The sequence below is a fragment of the Colletotrichum chrysophilum genome, assembly GCF_026319265.1.
Source record: "Colletotrichum chrysophilum strain AFK26 chromosome Unknown scaffold_58, whole genome shotgun sequence".
NCBI lineage: Eukaryota > Fungi > Ascomycota > Sordariomycetes > Glomerellales > Glomerellaceae > Colletotrichum > Colletotrichum chrysophilum.
This window is the reverse complement of record NW_026517345.1, coordinates 141,931-162,449: the sequence shown is the minus strand read 5'-3', so window position 1 is coordinate 162,449 and position 20,519 is coordinate 141,931. Positions and strand designations below refer to the sequence as shown.

The window sequence follows — 20,519 nt, the reverse complement described above, 5'->3', positions numbered from 1 at the left end:
ACCCTTCGATCCTTGGCTCGTCCATGGCCCATAGTCCATTCATTCGCAGCCATGCCACGCCGTCGCCGTGCCTCCGACCACCGTGGAGGGGAACAGACAATGGAGTCTGAAGGCTACTGTTGGGTCTGACCTCTAACCCGCAAGCAAACCTCCACGCCCTGGGGAGTTCCCAGTTGCTGTCTGCTCGAATCCCAGCCTTTCATACTCGGCATCCCGAACATCGCAGCCATTGACCGCATTCCTTCGACGCCCTTACCTTGTCTCGCCCAGCTCCGGCCGCGCACTCACCGCACCTGTGACTTTTAAAGCCTCTCATCAGCTCATCAGACGTTTCTTACGGGTACAATTCCATCCAGTCGTTGACAATAGACGCCTTCAACGTTCAAGTACACGCAGAATCCACGCGGAATTACGTATTGCGTTCGACTCAGCTTGCCCCCACCTCTGGGCCACACACTCCACGCTGCTCGGGTCTGTCGACCACACCTCACCTTGCCCATCCCTCCATTGGACGGGCCGCAGAGGTGACGAGACCTGTGATTCTGTGACAGGTCCCCACGTCGTCTGGGCTCTGCAGAACTCCGATGGATGTTGCTCCAATGTCGCCCGCCGCACATCCATACGCAACCAGCCTCAGTTCTGCTACCGCCGAGCTCGCCTACGCGCGCACATGGAACCGTCCAGCCCCAAAAGTCCATTCTTGAACGCCTCTAGCCTCGGCCGTACAGCCAAAGAGAACGCCGCACCATCCCACCGGCGCCGGGCTTACGGCGGATGCCACATCGTCTTCATACGCACGTTCATCAACATCTGGCTCAGGCAGGTGAGATGCATTTCCGCCTAGCCCACCATCTCTGCTCTTGGTCGGCCGAGGACGAACAAAGTACATACGTGATACATCTTCATCTCTTGCCTCGACATGTAAAGGGTGTGGTAGTGAGTGGTACCCCCCTAAAGTCAAAGAGCTCCGCGGCGCGGTACCATATCTTGGATGCCCTCCAAAGGCAAGTCCCCGGAGAGTTTGCCGATTCCAGAAACCGTTGCCCGGCAGTCAGACGAGATCGGCCACCCGCCGCGAACACGGATGAGCACGATGCGGATCATGGCGTGGCGTCTGGGGGAGAATGGCCTGTTCTGGATGCGCCGTCATATTTCACCATGCTGCAGAACCCCAGTGTCTTGGGACTTTGCGCCTATTTCCGAAGCTGGAGACGCAATAACCACCCGTGGAGACTCTGGATTAAGCCTTGAAGATCGTGCGTCGCTCGCCGGAGACTGCCGCCAGGCGATTGTTGAAGAAAGTTTCCAGTCAAACACTCCAGCGGCTCGGGGCCGGCGACGTCGGGACACTTTGTGATCGGCCTTGATACAAATACGGAAGGGGATGCATGTCCAGCGATCCAAATCCAACAACGGCTCCACGGTGCACAACAGCTGTCACTGTCAGGAGCGTCTCCCGGCCACAAGATCGGATAGGGCTGCCGGCCAACGGCATGCCATGCGATGTTTCTCGTCATGCCTTGCCTCACACTACTTTATGCCATGCGGGTTCGCCACGGAGCTGGTGCTGCTGCCGCCGCAACAGTTTGGTTCGGTTATGTTTCGTTTAATTTGCTTGACATTTCTCACTGTTACTCTTTCACAGTTACACTGCACCCCACGTCCAAGTAGGACAAGATGCAGCACGAGAACACAAGATACAAAGTCTGGGAAATCTTGTCCCTCCCGAGATGATCCAAGACGGACATCCTGGTTGCTAAAAAGGCTCTGAACGGGCCGTCGAAGCTTATCCCACAGCGGCGTCCGTCCCCCGATGGCGCGGCGCATTTTTTGCCAGCCATGACGCCATAAGCGCCGGATCTGCCCCTCAGGGCCCTGGATCCTCCCTTCGGTTTTTTTCTGGTAATGCCGCTCCGGGAGCATGGAGCACCTCTGTTTGACCGGCCCCAGCCCGGTGTCCAACGCGTGTGGGATGTGTGATGGAATCAAATCCCACGAGACAAGTCACAAAACTAGGGGATAACCAATGCAGACCTAGATGGTACTACCTTGTTGATGGTATAGCGACTCGATCCAAGGCAAGAGTTTTAGTCGCCCAAGCCGCCAGCAGCTGACGCCGCGCCTCCCAGCCAGCAGACAGCGGCCAACGAGGCAAAGCAAGCCATCATCTGGCCAGCATTAGCTAGGTAGCTAATTAGCTACCTTACTCTCACCTCCGGTCAGCTTCCGCCGAGAGCGAGCTCCCCCTCCCTTCGGTCTTTTTTTTTCTCTTCTATTCTTTTTTGCCCTTCTTGTACAGCTGCAAGCGCAACAGACAGCATCCAGTCATATTCACGCTGTTATTCCCGCTGTCTCTGCGGAGAGAGTACATGCGCGTAGTACCACCCCCGCGACTGCGTACCAAACTCTTCGACGGTAGCATCTGCAGCAGCAGATCACCAGCGAGCCCATATCTTCAACTTAGATTACAGCACGCCCATCATCACAGATTCCCCATACTTCACGCGCGCACGCACACGCGGGCGCTATCCATTACCTGCACCAAAGTACCACCTGTCAGACATACGCACAGGTCGACTGGGGCACATCGCACAGGGCCGAGCCGTCTTGGAACTAGCCGTCTTCTACCAACACGCCGTCATCACCCACGAATGAACGAGCTCATAATTCATCATCGACAACCAAAGCTTTGGCATCCCTTCTGCATTGCGCTGCAGAATCGCTGTATGCTTCCCGCCGGCTGAGTAATTGCTGCAATCTTACAGGCCCGGCAGCCCGCAGCCGACCCCGTGTCAACCCCTCGCCTGCCCCCGTGGCATGTTGCCCAGCGCCCCAAATAAGCAAACACGCCGTTGCAGCCACCAGATCTGTGAATCATCATCCTTCTCATTGGTCGACCTGCTCCCCGGCGCGTGGTCTCTTTGACCTCCTTCTGCAGGTCCGTCTTCATCTGGCCCCGGGCGCATTGACCGTTGTGCCTGTGCCTGTTTCCGTTGAAAAGAGGGCCCGACTAATACGTGAGTCCCTTTTTGTAATGTCTGGAGACTAATGCCAGAGCTCTGCTTGCTTCGCGTACAAGCACCCATCGGACCACTCTCGCCCTCCCTCGCGCAAGAAGGGCCTTCCCTGAATCACCTCATCAACTCTGGAATAGCATCCTTTCTTCCTCAAGCCCTTCTGTTATCACCACCACCTTTAGCATCACCATGAACGACAGCGAGCCTGAGCCCGAGCTCAAGCTCTCGATATTAAATCCCCACCCGCAGAGGGTCCCCGGGCCTCGTCTTCTTCACGAGCTCGTGCATTTTTCTTCAGATGATTCCATACCCGCAATACACTCCCTTGATGCCCAAGGACGAGAATCAACATGGTCCCATTCTCAGCTCCATCGGTCCGCAGATGTGCTGGCAGCGCGCATATCTGCCGTCGCAACAAATCGGCCCAAAGACGAGGAGTTCGTCGTGCCTCTTTTGGTTCCGCAATGTCCACAACTCTACATCTCGATGCTGGCCATCCTCAAGGCAGGGGGGGCTTTCTGTCCGTTACATCTCGACGCGCCTCCGGAGCGAGTGAGGTTCATCCTCCAGGATGTTGCGGCCAAGGTGGTAATTGTCAGCCGCGACCTGGCATCCAAGATTCCTCAAGATGACCAAGAGTGGACCATTCTGATAGTGGACGAGGATGGGTTCGAATATTCTCCTGTCCCCAAGATACCGGAGTCAGAACCAACACCTCAGCGTCTTGCATACATTATGTACACATCTGGATCCACTGGAACGCCCAAGGGTGTCGGTGTCTCTCACGAAGCAGCGACACAGAGTCTTTTGGCCCATAACAAACACATACCGAGCTTCAGTCGCTTTCTCCAGTTCGCATCACCGACTTTCGATGTTTCCGTTTTCGAAATCTTCTTCCCGCTCTTCCGTGGGTGCACCCTAGTCACTTGCGACCGCGGCCGCATGCTCAACGACCTGCCCGACGTTATAAGAACTCTGCGGGTTGATGCCTGCGAACTGACTCCTACTGTTGCCGGCAGTCTGTTGCGACTGCGGCGAAACGCGCCTGGCTTGAGATTGCTGTTGACGATCGGCGAGATGTTGACTGAAGCTGTTGTCAATGAGTTTGGTGGTAGTGAGGAGGCTGAAAGCATACTATGGGGCATGTACGGCCCGACAGAAGCGGCCATTCATTGGTAAGTCGCCGATCCGCAATATGTAGGCCAAGACTAACACCGTGCAGCACGCTCCGACCGGAATATCCCACAACTTGCCCTGCCTCGAATATTGGTTTCCCTCTCGAATCTGTTTCATGCTTTGTTGCTGCCATTCCTGATGAAGGTACTCCTTACGAATTCAAGATCTTGCCGCTCGGCGAGACTGGTGAGCTTGTTGTCGGCGGCCACCAGCTTGCAAATGGCTATCTCAACAGACCTGAACAAACATCTGCTGCATTTTTTGATACCCCCTTTGGCCGTGTCTACCGCACAGGAGACAAGGCAAAGATGAACCCAGACGGAACGATGGAGTGTCTTGGACGTATATCTGATGGCCAGGTGAAGCTTCGCGGGCAGCGCATTGAGCTCGGTGAAGTGGAACAAGCTGCCATGCGCGCAAGTGGATGCCATAGTGCCGTCGCAATGGTATTGGCTGGTATCCTGGTCGTATTCTGCGCCATGGATGATGATGCAAATTCCAACGACCGTGTAGAAGACATCCTCGCTACTTGCGCCAAGTGGCTTCCATCCTTCATGGTTCCTGGAGACGTTGTTCTCATGACCAGTTTCCCAAGGTTACCTTCAGGCAAGGTTGATCGGAAGTTGCTCAAGAGTGATTATGAGACCGCCAAGATATCACCACCCACGATCTCTTCGGACATGACCGATCCGTTGCTGCGAGAAGTTGCAACAGCCATTTCGGACCTACTCGGCTTTGAGGTCTCGCCATCAACACAACTGGGCTCTTCAGGTGTCGACTCTCTCATGACCATTAGACTGGCTTCGGTGCTGAGGGAGAAAAGGTTCAATGTGTCTGCAACGGATGTCCTCGAATCTAGGGATGTGTCCTCACTATGTTCTCGGCTGGCATCATCATCAGACTCGACGGGAGATACATCTGCAAAGTATTCGGAAATTCCTATCAATCAGGTCTTAGAACAGCACGGGGATCTTGACTCAATACAGAGCGATATTGAAGCTGTTCATTGGTGCACACCACTGCAGAATGCAATGCTTGCGGAAACGGCGGTCAACTCTCAAGCCTACTGCAACTGGATCGAGCTCGAAATCCCGACTGGATCCACCACTCATGATGCGGAAAAGTGGATTCGCGATGTTGCGTCAGTCAACAGCATCTTCCGTTCTGGATTCATCACTCTTGGCAGAGGCTTTGCGCAAGTCGTTTTCCATCGGCTATCGGAGTCTTCCGTCAGACATGTCGAGCAGCTCAATCGGAATTTCTCCATCTCATTAGACGGGGACTTTCTCCGTCCGCTGAGAGTTCAGATCTGCAAATCGGATTCCGACGATGGTGGTTCCATCTTGTTGCAGATCCACCATGCACTCTACGATGGGTGGTCCGCCGACATGCTTCTTGAAGATCTCTCGGCTCTAGCCCGGGGCGAATCGATTAAGCCGCACCCACAATTTCAAGATGTGGCCAACTTCTTCAGTGATCCCACCACGACTCGGCAGCTTGACGATGCACGCAGTTTCTGGGCGGAAAACCTGCTTGGCTGGCAAAGACATGGCTTGCCACGCCTTATGGGCCGTCTTCCTGAAACGCTTGAGGTTCTGACGACGAGACGAACTCTGGATATTTCACAAGTTGACTTGGATGAAGGGGCGAAACAACTACAATGCCATCCGCAGGTCTTCTTCCAAGCAGCTCTGTCATGGCTCTGGGCTGGACTACAGGGTCAACCTGACGTGGTCATTGGCTCCGTGTCTTCGGGTAGAACGATTCCAGTCACCAGTGTTGAGCGTATAATGGGACCTTGCATCTCGTCGACCCCATTGCGAGTTGATTTGAGGGGGCTTGTTTCGATTGCCGATCTCATTCGAGCGATCCATGCCACCAACCGCCAGGTTTTGCAGCACGGCATCCTTCCACTGAACGAGATCAAGAAGTTGACTGGCCTGAGCCCTGGTGACTCGATCTATGATGTTCTCTTCGTTTACCAGGAATCTCTGTACAGTCAGAAGCGCACCTCTGGCCAAGTACGGGAGATCGCCCACCAGGATTTCCTGGAAACTGGTCTACTCGTCGAGGTTGAGCCAACTGCCAACGGTCCGAGCTGCCGTATCACTCACCATACCAACGCAATTTCGATAGAGCACGCCAGTCTGCTGGTGGACCAGCTTGAGTCTGTGGTACTTCACCTTCTTCGAAATCCAAAGTCTCACATCAACACAATCATCAACAACTTCTCCCCAGACCTGAGATCAATATTCAATGACGTCCCGTCAATTTTGAATGACGTGCCTGATCTGGCTTCCATTTTCGAGCGAGCAGCAGACCTCACACCGGATGCAATTGCAGTTCGCTTCGCAACGTTGCTAGAGGATGACGCGGTCGAGACCGTGTCTTACAGCGAGTTGAACGCTTCGGCGAATAAGATCGCTCGCTGCTTGCAAGATTACGGAGCCAAGGAGGGCGACATCGTCGGCCTCGTTATGGAGAAGTCGATTCCGCTTTATGCCGCAATGCTGGGAATTTTGAAGGCCGGATGTGCATATCTCCCTCTCTTACCAAGTTCACCCGCCGAGAGAGTAAGAGGCATCTTGACGCAGGCAGATGTTACTCTATGTATCGCCGACAGCGGAGTCTCGGCCGCTCTGACGGAGGTTACGAACTGCCACTTTATCGACGTCCGCAGAACCGATATGTCGATCATCTCCTCCGACAACCTCTGCATTCCACCCAATCCATCGCGGCCAGCCTATGTCATCTATACTTCCGGGACAACAGGCAAGCCAAAAGGTGTTGTCGTCACGCAGCTAAACATTGCGGGTAATCTTGACGTCCTCTCCCGCATCTATCCACACGCACCAACTTCGCGTTTACTTCAAGCATGTTCTCAGGCGTTCGATGTGTCGGTTTTTGAAATTTTCTTCATTTGGAAGGTTGGCGCTTGTTTGTGTTCTGGCACCAATGATACCCTTTTCGAAGACCTGGAGCGGGCTATCCGCTTCTTTGGATGCACGCATCTTAGCATGACTCCCACCGTTGCGTCTCTCGTAGACCCGAGCAACGTTCCGGGCGTAGAGTTTTTAGTTACGGCAGGCGAGCCGATGACAACGGTCGTCGCAAAGAAATGGACGGGGCATCTGTACCAGGGTGAGTTGAACCCCATTCTTCAAGGCCGTATTCGGAGGCTAATAATTTCCAGGATATGGCCCAGCTGAAACGACCAACATCTGTACGGTCAAAAAGATGAAGCCAGGCGACTTCATCGACCACCTTGGATTCTCGTTTGAGAATACCTCAACAATAGTCCTTGGCTCTGAAAGTCTGGATCCCCTGCCTATAGCGTTTGCGGGTGAAATGTGTTTTGGAGGTGACCAAGTGGCGGCGGGATACTTGGGCATGCCAGAACTCACCGATTCGAAGTTCGTCAATCACCCCCAATTAGGCCGCATTTACCGATCTGGAGACATGGGCCGTATGCTTCCTGACGGCTCGCTCATGGTACTGGGCCGTATGGACGATCAACTGAAGCTGCGCGGTCAACGTATCGACACAGGCGAAATCAGCAGCATTCTCACCACTTCTGGTCTTGCAACCTCCAGCGCGGCTGTCATCGTCAGTCGCAGCAACTCGCCCGCTACGCAGCTTGCCGTTTTCTACGTTCCTACAGATAACGGCAATTCTGAGTACACGTCGTTGTCGATTGATGACAGACTGGCTCAAGCCAACCGCACCCTTTTTGGACTTCTGCGCTCTCGGCTGCCGGCCTATATGGTTCCAACCTATCTCTTCCCTATTAGCTCCATTCCCCTTACGTCAAGTGGGAAGATCGATAGAGCTGCAATGCAAGCGTCGTTCCGCGAGTTCTCTCGTGAACACTTGGACCTAGCTGCTGGCTCCACCGAGGAGCATGACGACCAAAACTCTTGGTCTGACCAGGAAAAGACAATTGCGCTTGTTCTTTCGCAAGTCTTGAGCGTTCCGTTGGAAGACATCACGCGCTGGCAGCCGTTTGCTGCCGTGGGCCTGGACTCTATCTCAGCCATCTCCTTGGCGAGGACTTTGCGGGGTTCGTTCCCGGCCAAGATTCCCGTGTCTTTGATCTTGCGGTCCGGAAGTGTCGCTCGTCTAGCACAAGAAATCTCGACTCAGCAGACAGAAGACGATACTCAAAGCATGAGTGCATCAGCTTCTATGTTTACCAATGAGTATGTTGAGGCTATCAAAGAAGACTTTGCCAAGGAAGGACAAGAGGTCTCCGCCGTGTTGCCTTGCACTCCACTTCAAGAAGCCATGCTATCTTCAACAGCTGGCTCGTCCTACTCCAACCAGCTCATTTTCAAATTGAGAATCCCTGAGTCAGATATGAAGGGTTACTGGGAGGAGATGTGCCAACGCCATGCTATTCTCCGCACTTGCTTCATCACCACAAGAGAATCTCGAAGAGCCGTCGCGCAAGTTGTGCTCAGCTCGTGGACGATACCTTGGCACAATATAGAAGCAGAGAGCTTACGAGACGGAGCCGACAATCACACAAGGAACCTTTCTGGCTCTCTGAACTCGAAGATTCCCCCTGTTTCTCTCGCGGTAATCACGTCTAAGAGCAAGAGCCACCTCTCATTCGTCTGTCATCATGCACTCTACGATGGCGTGGCAATCGACGTTCTCCTCACGGAAATCGAGCAACTGGCGAATGGAAAGCCGCTGCAACTTCCAGTTGACTACCTTCCTGTCCTTCACGAAATCGTCGGTTCTCCGGACGGAACCGATTCCTTCTGGAAGACACAATTTGATGGGTTCAAGCCTGCACAACACCAACTGTCTATTAGGTCTGCTGAGCTTGAGAGACAGGGGCCATTAGTGGTCACAGGCCTGCTCGAAATTCCTCTCAGCAACCTCCAATCAGTTTCCAAAGCTACGGGAGTTTCAACACTATCATTTTTCCAGACTGTGTGGTCTGTGTTCTTGAGCATCGTCTACAACGAAACAGACGTCTGCTTTGGCAATGTCATGAGTGGAAGGGCATTGAGTCATGAAGGCATTGATCGTTTGGTTGCGCCTTGCTTCAACACTATACCCATCCGGATTGAGCTCCCAGCGTCGGCCCGATTTGTCACGATGCTCAGGAAATTCCAAAATCTCAACCCCCGCCTTCTGGAACGACAATTCACGCCTCTGCGCTCCATTCAGAATCAGGTTACCAGAAGTGGACTGCAGCTCTTTGACTCTCTCCTTCTTTTGCAGCAGCCTCGCTCGGAACGCGATGCGTCCGTCTGGGAGCTGGTTGAAGATAATGGAGCCATGGACGTGCCTCTGGTCTGTGAAATCACTCCAGAACCCCGCAGTGACTCTATATCCATCAAGCTCCACTGCAATAGCGACCTAATGACAACAGAGGCCCTATCGAGCTTGCTTCGTGTCTTGTTGCACTTGGTTACGAATGCCGCCAAGCATCCCGCTTCCAGCGTCCCTTCCCGACAAAATCTCTCTCCAGACATTCAGGAGTTGTTAGAGAGCATCGTTGTCGACAAGACCATAGACCGGGACGAACAAGAACCTGAGGAGGGTCAAAGCGTCTCAGAAGACGAGGAGTGGAACGATTCCGAGAAGCAAATACAATCTGTCTTGGCCGAACTGTCAAAAACTTCAGTCTCCAAGATCAGCAGACACACTTCGATTTTCCGACTTGGTCTAGACAGCATCAACGCCGTACAGCTCGCCGCAATGCTGCGGGACCAGGGTCTGCAGCTTTCTGCCTTGGACGTCATTGGGTTCCCTACCTGCGCGAAAATGGCGGCCCGCCTCGGACAGTCCACCCAGCAAGATTTTGAGCTGTATGACTTCGCCAAGTTTGAGCGAGAGGTCGGAAACACCTCCCTTGGCGACGGTATTGAGAATGTTTTGCCTTGCACGCCCTTGCAATGCGCCATGCTTAGCAACTTCATCCAGTCAGGAGGCAAAGATTACCTGAATTACATGTCTTTCGCCCTCAAGGATGAAGTTTCCCTTGATAAGGCTCGTGCGGCATGGGATTCTCTCCTCGAGCACCACCAAATTCTGAGAACCGGTTTCTTGCCAACACAACACCGCGATGCTTCGTTTGCAATGCTGCAATATTCCGCTCATGGCATGAGATTGCCGTTGGTGATTCATGACAATGGGAAAGAATCTTTCAACGTCACGAAATGGAAGTTGGATATCGCTCACGCCGTCCTGCAAACTCTGGAAAACCCACCGTGGGCGGTTGCACTTGAGTGTCTCGACTCAGGCATCAACATGCACATCATTATGCATCACGCACTTTACGACGCGTTCTCTCTTCAGCTGATCTTGCGAGACTTGGCTGTTTTCCTCCAAGGCGGTCGTCCTAGCCAGCATCCGCCAATTGACCGTGCTCTCTCAAATATAATGGCAGGCTCTGCAAAGGCGGACTCTGAAGAATTCTGGAAGCAAAAGTCGTCTGAGGTGGTAGTCAACCGATTTCCTACCCTTACTCCGTTATCCGAGCCATCTCCAGAACTTACCTCAAGTTCCAAATCTGCCAGCATTAGTCTCGAGATTCTCACCGAAAAGGCAAGGCAAGCTGATGTGTCAATTCAAATCATACTGGAAGCAGCTTGGACTCGTGTTCTTTCTGCTTATCTCGGCGAGGAGGATGTCGTCTTCGGAGCGGTCTTGTCTGGCCGCATCGACGATGAGACAGAGGGTGTTGTGTTCCCCTGCATAAACACCGTTCCTGTCATTGCGCACAATAAATCCTCCAACTCTGAGCTTTTGCAGCAGATGCTGGGGTGTCACAACGAGCTATTGAAGCATCAGAACACACCCCTCGCCCAGATACAGCGCTGGCTTGGCTACCCCAATGCCCAAGTCTTTGACACTCTTCTTGTATATCAGCGGATGCCTGAAGATGGTGCATTGGATTTCCCTTGGAGGACAATCAGCGACGAGGGCAACCTCGACTACCCTCTGTCCCTTGAAATTGAGCCTTTGGCCGGTGGCGAGATCCAACTTCGCGTTACTCATCGCACCGACGTCCTTCCACCAGTCCAGGCACGTCACTTGCTAGACCAGTTCGATGCCATCTTACAGCATCTTGCTCAGAATCCTACTGGAACTGAGGACGACGTGTGGGCTCATAATCCCTCAGTGTTCTCCATTTTACCACCTCAGGAGCCGGATATTCCGTCTGAAGAGCAGTTCTTGCACCAATTCGTCGAGAGCAAGGCACGCACGCATCCAGACAAGGTCGCTTTGGAGTTTCTTACCGGGTTCCACGGCGAAACCCCGATTTCTAAGCAGTGGACCTTCAAAGAACTCAACGAGAAGGGCAATCAAGTCGCCAACCTTCTCTCACAGCACTCCAAAGTTGGGCATACGATCGCGATCCATTTTGACAAGTGCCCCGAGGCTTGCTTCTCCATTCTCGGCATTCTCAAATCTGGCTGCGCTTTCCTAGCACTAGATCCATCCGCGCCAAAGGCGAGAAAAGAGTTCATACTCAAGGATTCCGGGGCTCTTGCGCTGCTCACCAACAATGATATCGATTTTGTTGTTGATCAGCCAATTCACCACATCGAGGATTCAGTGCTCGATACTGCCTCTAAGGAGTTCTCCAGTCCGGATTCCCTCAGCATTCAGGACAACTCCTATTGTTTATATACTTCTGGTACCACTGGAACGCCAAAGGGGTGCGAAATCACGCACGAGAATGCTGTTCAGGCCATGAAAGCATTTCAGAGGCTGTTTGAGGGTCGTTGGGATGAGACCTCCAAGTGGCTTCAATTTGCTTCTTTCCACTTTGACGTGTCAGTCCTTGAGCAATATTGGAGTTGGTCTGTTGGTATGACTCTAGTTGGAGCCCCGCGAGATCTCATTCTCGATGACCTTGCCGGTACAATCCGAAACCTGGCAATCACCCACATTGATCTGACGCCAAGTTTGGCTCGCCTGCTTGACCCGGCGGAAGTGCCGAGCCTATCTAGGGGTGTTTTTATCACCGGTGGAGAGGCTCTAAAGCAGGAGATTCTCGACGTATGGGGACCCGTTGGCGTGATCTACAACGCTTACGGCCCAACTGAGGCCACAATTGGGGTCACCATGTACCAAAGAGTCCCCCACAACGGTCGCGCTTCCAACATTGGAAAGCAGTTTGACAATGTTGGTTCATATGTTCTCAAACCTGGAACTGACATTCCAGTCATGAAGGGTGCTGTCGGCGAGCTTTGCGTTTCTGGAAAGCTCGTCGGTAAGGGATACCTGAACCGCCCAGAGCTGACCCAGGAACGTTTCCCAGTCCTGAAAGGCTTCAACGAGCGCGTGTACCGCACCGGTGATCTCGTCAGATTACTTCATGATGGATGCTTCGACTTCCTGGGTCGTGCTGACGACCAGGTCAAGCTGCGCGGGCAACGTTTGGAAATCGGCGAAATCAACCACTCCATCCGCACCCGAGTTAGCGAAGTCAGCGACGTTGCCACTCTGGTCACCAAGCACGGCAGTCTGGACAAAGACATGTTGGTGTCCTTCGTCAGCCATAAGTCAACAGCTAATTCCAAGGCGGAGCTGCAAGTGCTCAACGAACCCACGACGGCCGCTCTTGTTCGGTCTGTTCAGAAGGCCTGCAGAGACACACTTCCCGGCTACATGGTTCCTTCGTACATCTTCCAAGTTCCCCGCATTCCCCTTTCTCCGAACAACAAAGCAGACATCAAGCAGCTTAATCAGCTTTTCAGAACTTTGACTCCAGAGACGTTGGTTCAGTTGTCACCATCCTCGAGGACAACTTCAGAGGCAACTAATGAGGTGCAGCGGCAAATCGTGTCAACAGTACAGGAGTTTCTCGGCGACGACACTCCAGTCTCGCTGTCAAGTAACATCTTCGATCTTGGGGTTGACTCAATTTCAGCTCTCCGACTCTCCAGACTGATGCGTAAGAATGGTTTGTCAGGCGCGGCGCCCAGGGTCATTTTGAGAAATCCCACTCTCGGCGATCTCGCTGAAGTCCTTCAGCAGACCAATTCAGCAAGTGAGGGCAGCGGAGTTCACGAGGCACGCCAGCTAATCCAGGCATTTGGCCACCGATACAGATCTCTAGCCGTGCAAGAGCTTTCTCTCCCAAGTGATGGGGACATTGAGTACGTTGCGCCGTGCACACCGCTGCAAGAGGGCATGCTCTCGAGATTCATGTCCGATCAAGACGAGGGCGCCTACTTCACTGCTTTCCGGCTGAAGCTTTCATCCGAAATTTCCATTGAAAGGTTGAGGGTTGCGTGCGAGCAGCTTGTAAAATCCCATGCAATCCTCAGAACCAGTTTCATCCAAACGCCTGCCGGCTTTGCACAGGTTGCCCTCAAGTCTTCTGAGCTTTCTTGGAGAGACCTGAGAGCCCTTGAGCCTGCTGAAGTCGAGACACAACTGGCAAGCGCAATGCCAGCACTCATCCACAAGAACAGTCGATGTGTTTCCGATCCTCTGGAACTGATCGTAGCTCGAGTGGGCGAGGAGATAATTTTAGTTGTGCACATCTTCCACGCACTGTACGACGGCGTGACATTTGAGACAATGCTCCGTTGGGTTTCCGATGAGTATTCGCAGAAAGAACACCAACCAGCCCCCTCGTTTTTGGATACCCTTGCACACGGACCGCTCGCGAATTACGATTCCAGCCGCCAATTCTGGACCGAACACCTCAGCAACTGCCTTTTTGACACTATTCCGAGACTGCAGAGTGGTGATCCTTCAAGCATAATCACAAGGACGAAGACTTACTCGGCCCGCAACCTGGAGACGTTACGCAGATCGCTGAATGTCACACTTCAGTCAGTTGTTCTTGCCCTGTGGACATCTGTTTTCAAAAAGCATTTCCCCATCAATGCCGCGACCGGCGTAATTGTATCTGGCCGGTCTGTTGACATGGACCAAATTGAAAACACCATCGGTCCTTTGTTTAACACTCTGCTCTTCTACGCTGGCCTCAAGGAGGGGGACACTTGGCTATCTCTGATCCAAAAGTGCCATGAGTTTAGCACGGCAGTCTTACAGTTCCAGCACGTGCCGCTGCGGAACATTCAAAAGTGGTGCAGCAAGTCCAGAGGTCGGCCCAGCTTTGAAAATCTCTTCGTTTTCCAAGTTGAACAAGCTCGTTCGGCAGAGCCCTCGGGCATGTGGTCCATTATGGACGACTACAGCGTCTCTGACTATCCCCTCGCCTTTGAAGCGTCGTCAACCCCCGATGGTCAACTCCGAGTCCAGATTGTGGCACACGGAGATGTTGCTGACGAGGCTATGATGAACTCTCTCTTTGAGGAGATTGATGAGGCGATGGTGGATGTCACCTCTCGCGCAACCTACTCTCTGCCTGTCAGTGCCAATGTCTCTCGTGATGCTTCGACTGCCGCATCGCCCCGCACCCCGTTAACTTCACGACCCGAGTCCATTGACGGCGACTTCAAGGACCACGAGCTTAACCTGAACATCTCGGACTTTGAGTGGACACCCGCCGCTTTGGTGCTGAGGAAAGAGATTGCTGCTCTCTCGGGTGCTTCTGAGGAAAGTATCACAGAGAACATGGCCCTTCTGGAACTGGGCTTGGACAGCATCGACCTTGTGAAACTATCTGCAAGGCTCAAGCACTCCGGTCACAATCTCACATTGTCTCAACTCATGAAGTCGCAAACCATCGCCGTCATGTCTTCTATTATCAATCGTAACAAGCCTGTCTCGGAAGACTCAAATCAGCAATCAAACTACGAAGACCTTAAGGCAAAGCTGTGGAAGGCCGTGGAGTCCACTAATTTCGAAATGCGACAAGTTGAGGCCGTCTTGCCTCCCACACCATTGCAAGAGTCCATGATTGCCGACATGTTGCAATCGGACTTCGAGCAGTACTTCAATCACGACGTCCTAGAGTTGGCCAGCGGTGCTGATGTCGATAAGTTCGAGCAAGCTTGGCAACAGGTCGTTCAGAGATCGCCTATCCTGCGAACTGTGTTTGTGCAGATCGAGGACCCTTCTGTTGAGCAAACTTTTGCCCAAGTAATCTCGAAGTCCAGTTATCTATTGGTCAACAGGCTTCAGACAGGTGATGTGACTGAAGTGCAGAGCATTGTCGATAAGCATAAGCGTAATGCTCGCGAAGCTCAAGGGCATTCGAATCTTCTGCAGCTGTCTGTCATTCCAGGAGATAACAAGTCTCTTGTCGTCTTGTCGATTTCGCATGCCCTTTATGATGGATGGTCTCTGGCTTTGCTTCATCAAGACGTTGCTGCAGCATACCAAGGCCAGCTTTCCGATCGACCGCAGACTGAGCAATTCCTTCAAAGCTTGGTCCAGACGCCGACAGATCAATCCAGAAAGTTCTGGTCGCAGTACCTCGCCAACACACGGCCATCACTGCTTTCTGAAAGGCAGCTCTCGGCTACATCACCGGGTGACCACACCTACCGGACGGAGGCTGTCTCGAGTGCTGGACTTGACCGCGTGACAGACTTCTGCAAACGGCACGCGGTCAGCCTGCAAGTTCTCGGCCAGGCTTGCTGGGCATCAACTCTTGCGACACTTCTCCAGACTCTCGAAGTTAGCTTCGGTGTCGTCCTCGCGGGGCGCGACTCGGAACAAGCCCAAGCCCTCATGTTCCCGACGATGAACACTGTGGCTGTACGCTGCGTTCTTCACGGCTCTGCCACCAACTTCCTTCGCTACCTTCAAGAAACCATGGGCGACATCGTCGAGTTCCAGAATTACCCCCTGAGAAAGGCACAGGCCATCGCTGGAGGGCGACTCTTCAATACGCTTTTCATTCTGCAGAAGAACCCCGAGTCTGGACCTGAAAACCCTCTGATGAAATCAGTCCAAGGCTCCTCTGCGACCGAGTTTGCCGTCTGCGCGGAGCTGGAAACTACGTCAAAGAATCTCATCTGGCGCATTGCCGGTCAAAATGCGTATGTGTCCGAGAAGATGACCAACCAATTACTCCATCATCTCGACAGGGCGCTGCAGTACATCATCAGCAACCCCGAGGAGAACCTACTTCGCTTTGAGGACGACAATGTTTCCATATGCCAGCTTCCCTCATTCCAGGCGAGGAAGGCGCCCGCTGATTCTTCTACGAAAATCACCAAATCGGACGAAGCCACAGAGTGGACGGCTACAGAGAAGCTCCTGCGCCGGGTGCTCTCACAAGCTGCAGGGGTCGAAGAGAGCTCAATCAGCAAGAGTCATACACTCTACAACCTAGGCCTAGATTCGATCAGCGCCATCAAGGTCTCTGCGCTCCTTCGCAAGGAAGGATTGAACCTTGGCGTCAAGGCCCTGTTGACATCGACCTCAATTCATTCTATGGCTCAGCAGGCTCAGTCAAGCACCTCCACTGAGATGCAGCAATCCCCAGACACCCCTTCCACTGGGTTTGAACTCCCAAGCACAATTGATGGTGAAGCCCTGCTTACCAGTGCTGGTATTGCCGAGTCTCAGGTGCTAGCAATCCTGCCTCCTCTGCCAATGCAAGTCTACATGATGTCAGCATGGCAGAACTCCGAGGGCCGAGTTTTCTACCCAGAGTTCTCCTACCGTCTTCAAGGATCTGTGACGGTCGATCAACTGCAATGGGCATGGTCCGCTGTCATTGAGTCAGAGCCGATCCTCCGGACATGTCTCGTTGCCACAGGTCAGAGGCCGCTACCTTTCGTGCAGATTGTTCTCCGTCCCGATGCCGATGGACCTCACAAACACATCGCCGTCCAGGGAGAGGCTTCTACTTCAGAGTCTCACACGGAATCGTGCTGGCCCCAGGTACAGCTTTCCGCAAAGCAAGAGGATGATAAATCTTGGCTGCTTCAACTGAAACTTCAGCACTCACTTTACGATGGATTCAGCCTACCAGCACTCATGCAGCACCTTCTATCCACGATTCAAGGACAAGACTCCAAGGAGGTCATGGAGCTAGAGTTGTGGAGGTCGTTCCTTGGTGCTCACCATCACCAGGAGGTGAAAGACGACAATAGGAAGTTTTGGACGGAATACTTTGAAGGCATCATTCCCGCCACGTCATTTAAGTCCGACGACACGACCAAATCGTTGGAGCGAGTGTCGCTCCTTCAACGCTCTGCTATTTCTGGTATCGCAAACCTACAAGGCTCATGCTCCCAGGCCGGCGTGGGTCTTCCTGCCCTCTTTTTCGCCGCGGCTGCCAAGACTCTCCAAAAGTCGAAAATTCTCTCGTCGTCCTCGAACACCAACGAGGTCGTGTTCGGTATCTACTACGCTAACCGATCCCTCGCCGACAATCTGCAACCGACGTTCCCCACACTCAACTTGATTCCTCTCAGGGTCCGAGTCGATGAAACTGCCAGCATCATCGCTATCGCTCAACGTGTGCAAGAAGACTTGCATCTCATCTCATCACACTCAACCGTAGGGTTGTGGGAGATAAAGGACTGGACTGGGCTAGAGATTGACTGCTTCGTCAATTTCCTTCATCTCGGCGACGACGACGAGGAGATTCTCCAGGCAGGAGATGTTTCTTTCGAGCTCGTTTCGAATGGAGACGAAATTGAGGGCCTGACCAAGACGGATGGCAACTCGGGTCTATCATCGAGCGTCTCTGCTCGATGGCTAGTGGACAATGCAGTACGAGACGCATTCCCAGTAAGTTCCCACGTGAATCAGTTCATAAGATGTCTTGCTAATGTGATTATAGGACGCTGTGGATATCGAAGCGTCGATAAAGGAAGGCGCGATGGATATTGGAGTGTTTGGGTCAGCGGCAAAAGTGTCCCAGTCCTCCGCTGGCGAGCTCATCAGCGTGCTTAGTTGCATTTTGAAGGAGTTATGAGGATATTAGAATTTTCATTTTTGACAAGTTCGATTGTTATAGTTCATAGTTCACACGTTTTCGTTTAATTTGGTGTCTACCTAAGTACTTCCAACTCAGTGATTATGTCTTTCACCAAACATTTAGCCGCAGGGCTCACCATCGGTCAAGCACGGATTGGCTTTTATGACCAGCCACACACGAAGATTATGGAGGTGACGTGTGGAAAGCGGTCATGTCCAGTCCCCAATGTGCTAAGAATGAGGGAGTGCACTTGAAAATGCTAGTAGAAGCTGTATGGGGCCAGTGGAAATCACAGTAGAAGAGGGCAATGATATGTCGTTTGTATGATGTAATGGAAGTAGCTGAAAAGTGCTTATAGTTGAGGACTTAACCCCTACTGGGTGGGCTCGAAACTTCCTCAAAATACCTGTTAAGGACTCAAAATGATAGTAGTCCTACATCGTTCCATTACCGAACCCGAAAACAACCTGAACGTGTATTGAGCGACGATCTGTGCTTTGTTTCTATATATGCTATCAATGGTTTCCTTCAGTTCTGGGGAGTCCATCTTTCTAACTGGGCCATTGGAGAGCGTGACGAAGTTTAACCTCCTAGGATGCTAACTAGCCAACCACGTCTGATTACTTCGCTTTTAAGACTTTGATACTCTTATTTTTTCCTTTAGCGCACGCGACGCTGTCATGCCCGATCCAGCCTTTGACTATCCGAAACTTTTTCACATGCGGTGTTAATCAATGCTCTTGAATGATACAAACTGTGGGATTCGGTTGATAAAGCTTTCTAGACCTGAACCAATTTAAAGGAAGAGAATCAACAAGACTACATTTTCCTAACTTACCGATGGATTTAGAGCACTCAAGTCTGACTCACGGGTGTTTAAAGGTCCCTGCACTTCGTGCTTGGAAACCAATTTCAGTTCGCGTGAAGAGTTTCTTATACCTTTGAAGGTTGGAGGTTGTCTGATTCTACAAAATTGGTGCATATAAGACCATATACTCATCAAGTCTCTGATTAACATGAACCGATTCGCCTCAAAATCTCAGACCCAGACCAACTAAATTTTATCAGGATCGTTCGCAAATGTACTGATACTTGATTTTAAACATCTTAAATTTGTCTGGCGCAAGAAGAGTAGCCTCAAACACTCAGTCAGTGGTTTTGACATTACAAATTGCAACAGAGAACTTGGTGGATGACTCTTGACTTCGCCGTCGGACTAATCATCGTCTAAGAGCCTATAGCCGAGGCTGACCACATTGTTGGTGTTCTGGGAGGACACGCCTGGAAAGATTCTGGGCAGTGGCTATGGCGAATTCGGATATCAAGCCTAGATCGATAAGGTCGTCCCATCGTGCCGGTGGGCGATCCCGAATTAGGCAGGTCTGCGGCTCACTGCGCACAGGTCATCTACCGAGACCATCACACGGGTATAGGGGGTCAGCCCGCCCCCGTATGATGTATCGTTACCCTTTCCCCCGAGCTTCGGAATGTTCCTTTCTTCCGCCGTCGTCTTCTGAATCTGAAAATCTGAGTGAGAGTCTGGGGAACATCAGGAAGGAGCGGGCTAGAGGGTTGGCGCGCGGCATTTCTTGACTTCGTTGGTGATCCCCTGCGTCCGATGCCGCTGGCAAAAAGTCCCTGGTGCCTATGGGGGCCATTATCTGACCATGACTATCCTTTTCTAGCAAGTGCAAAGAAGCGAAGGATGACCTCCTGCATCTGTGCCATTTGGCGAGTACGTTCCTGCATCGTGGCGCTGTTACTTGCCCGTATCCGAACACCTGCATTGCAACGCTGAGCTGACCAGAGAGGGCAGCTGAGTCAATTACAACGAGTTGAAGACATGCCATGACAACATCATCGATTGCGACCTGCTGAAAGCCAACTCAACCCCACCGCACCGCCCTGGTCTTGCGCTTGCAAAAGTTCAGAGTCCACATTCGCAGGACCTGCTGCTCAAGCTTATTTCTGTCGTGATTGCAAGCTCTGGCCAGATGTTGCACCAGAGGCGGTGCTTCGCGCCAATGACTCGTCGGAGGCGATGAGACCCTGGAGAACTTCCGTCAGCAGCGCTGGCCAACTGCAGTTTAAGGTATCGATCCCGCTGTGGGCTCGGGGCGCTGTGGAGTCTTGTCTCCGAGATGATTTGCAGGCTTATTTTTACGTGATCGGTCCCTATCGCTTGCACAAGGCACGCGACTTTTGCTAACGGCTCTTGTCCTGCATAACATGAATCAGTTTATGTACTAGTTCAACGCTCTTTGAGCCGACCTCGAAGTCTGTTCGGAATATCAAAGCCGTTCAAGAGTCTAAAATAAGCTTATTCTTTCCTTTCCTTTATTCGAACGGTTCATCCAATGTTCAAGTATTCCAGAACCAATGTCCTCTTTGAGGCAATCGTAATCCCCCGGGACATTCTTGCCTGGAGAACTCGGAGCATGTTGCTGCAGACTACCGAAAACCCCCATATCGCCAAGACACCAATGCCAACCAAGCCG

The 20,519-nt window shown here is 52.4% G+C and overlaps 1 protein-coding gene across 1 annotated transcript; it reads left to right on the top strand.

The window, feature by feature from the left end:
* Positions 1-3,206: 3,206 nt before the first annotated feature.
* Positions 3,207-18,018, top strand: COL26b_007274 (NRPS; the record flags this gene model as incomplete). The annotated part of the gene is made up of 4 exons (XM_053180072.1): positions 3,207-4,192; positions 4,240-7,334; positions 7,387-17,831; positions 17,884-18,018. The coding sequence occupies 4 exons, from the start codon at positions 3,207-3,209 to the stop codon at positions 18,016-18,018; spliced, it is 14,661 nt and encodes a 4,886-aa protein (XP_053035992.1).
* Between the last annotated feature and the right edge of the window lie 2,501 nt (positions 18,019-20,519).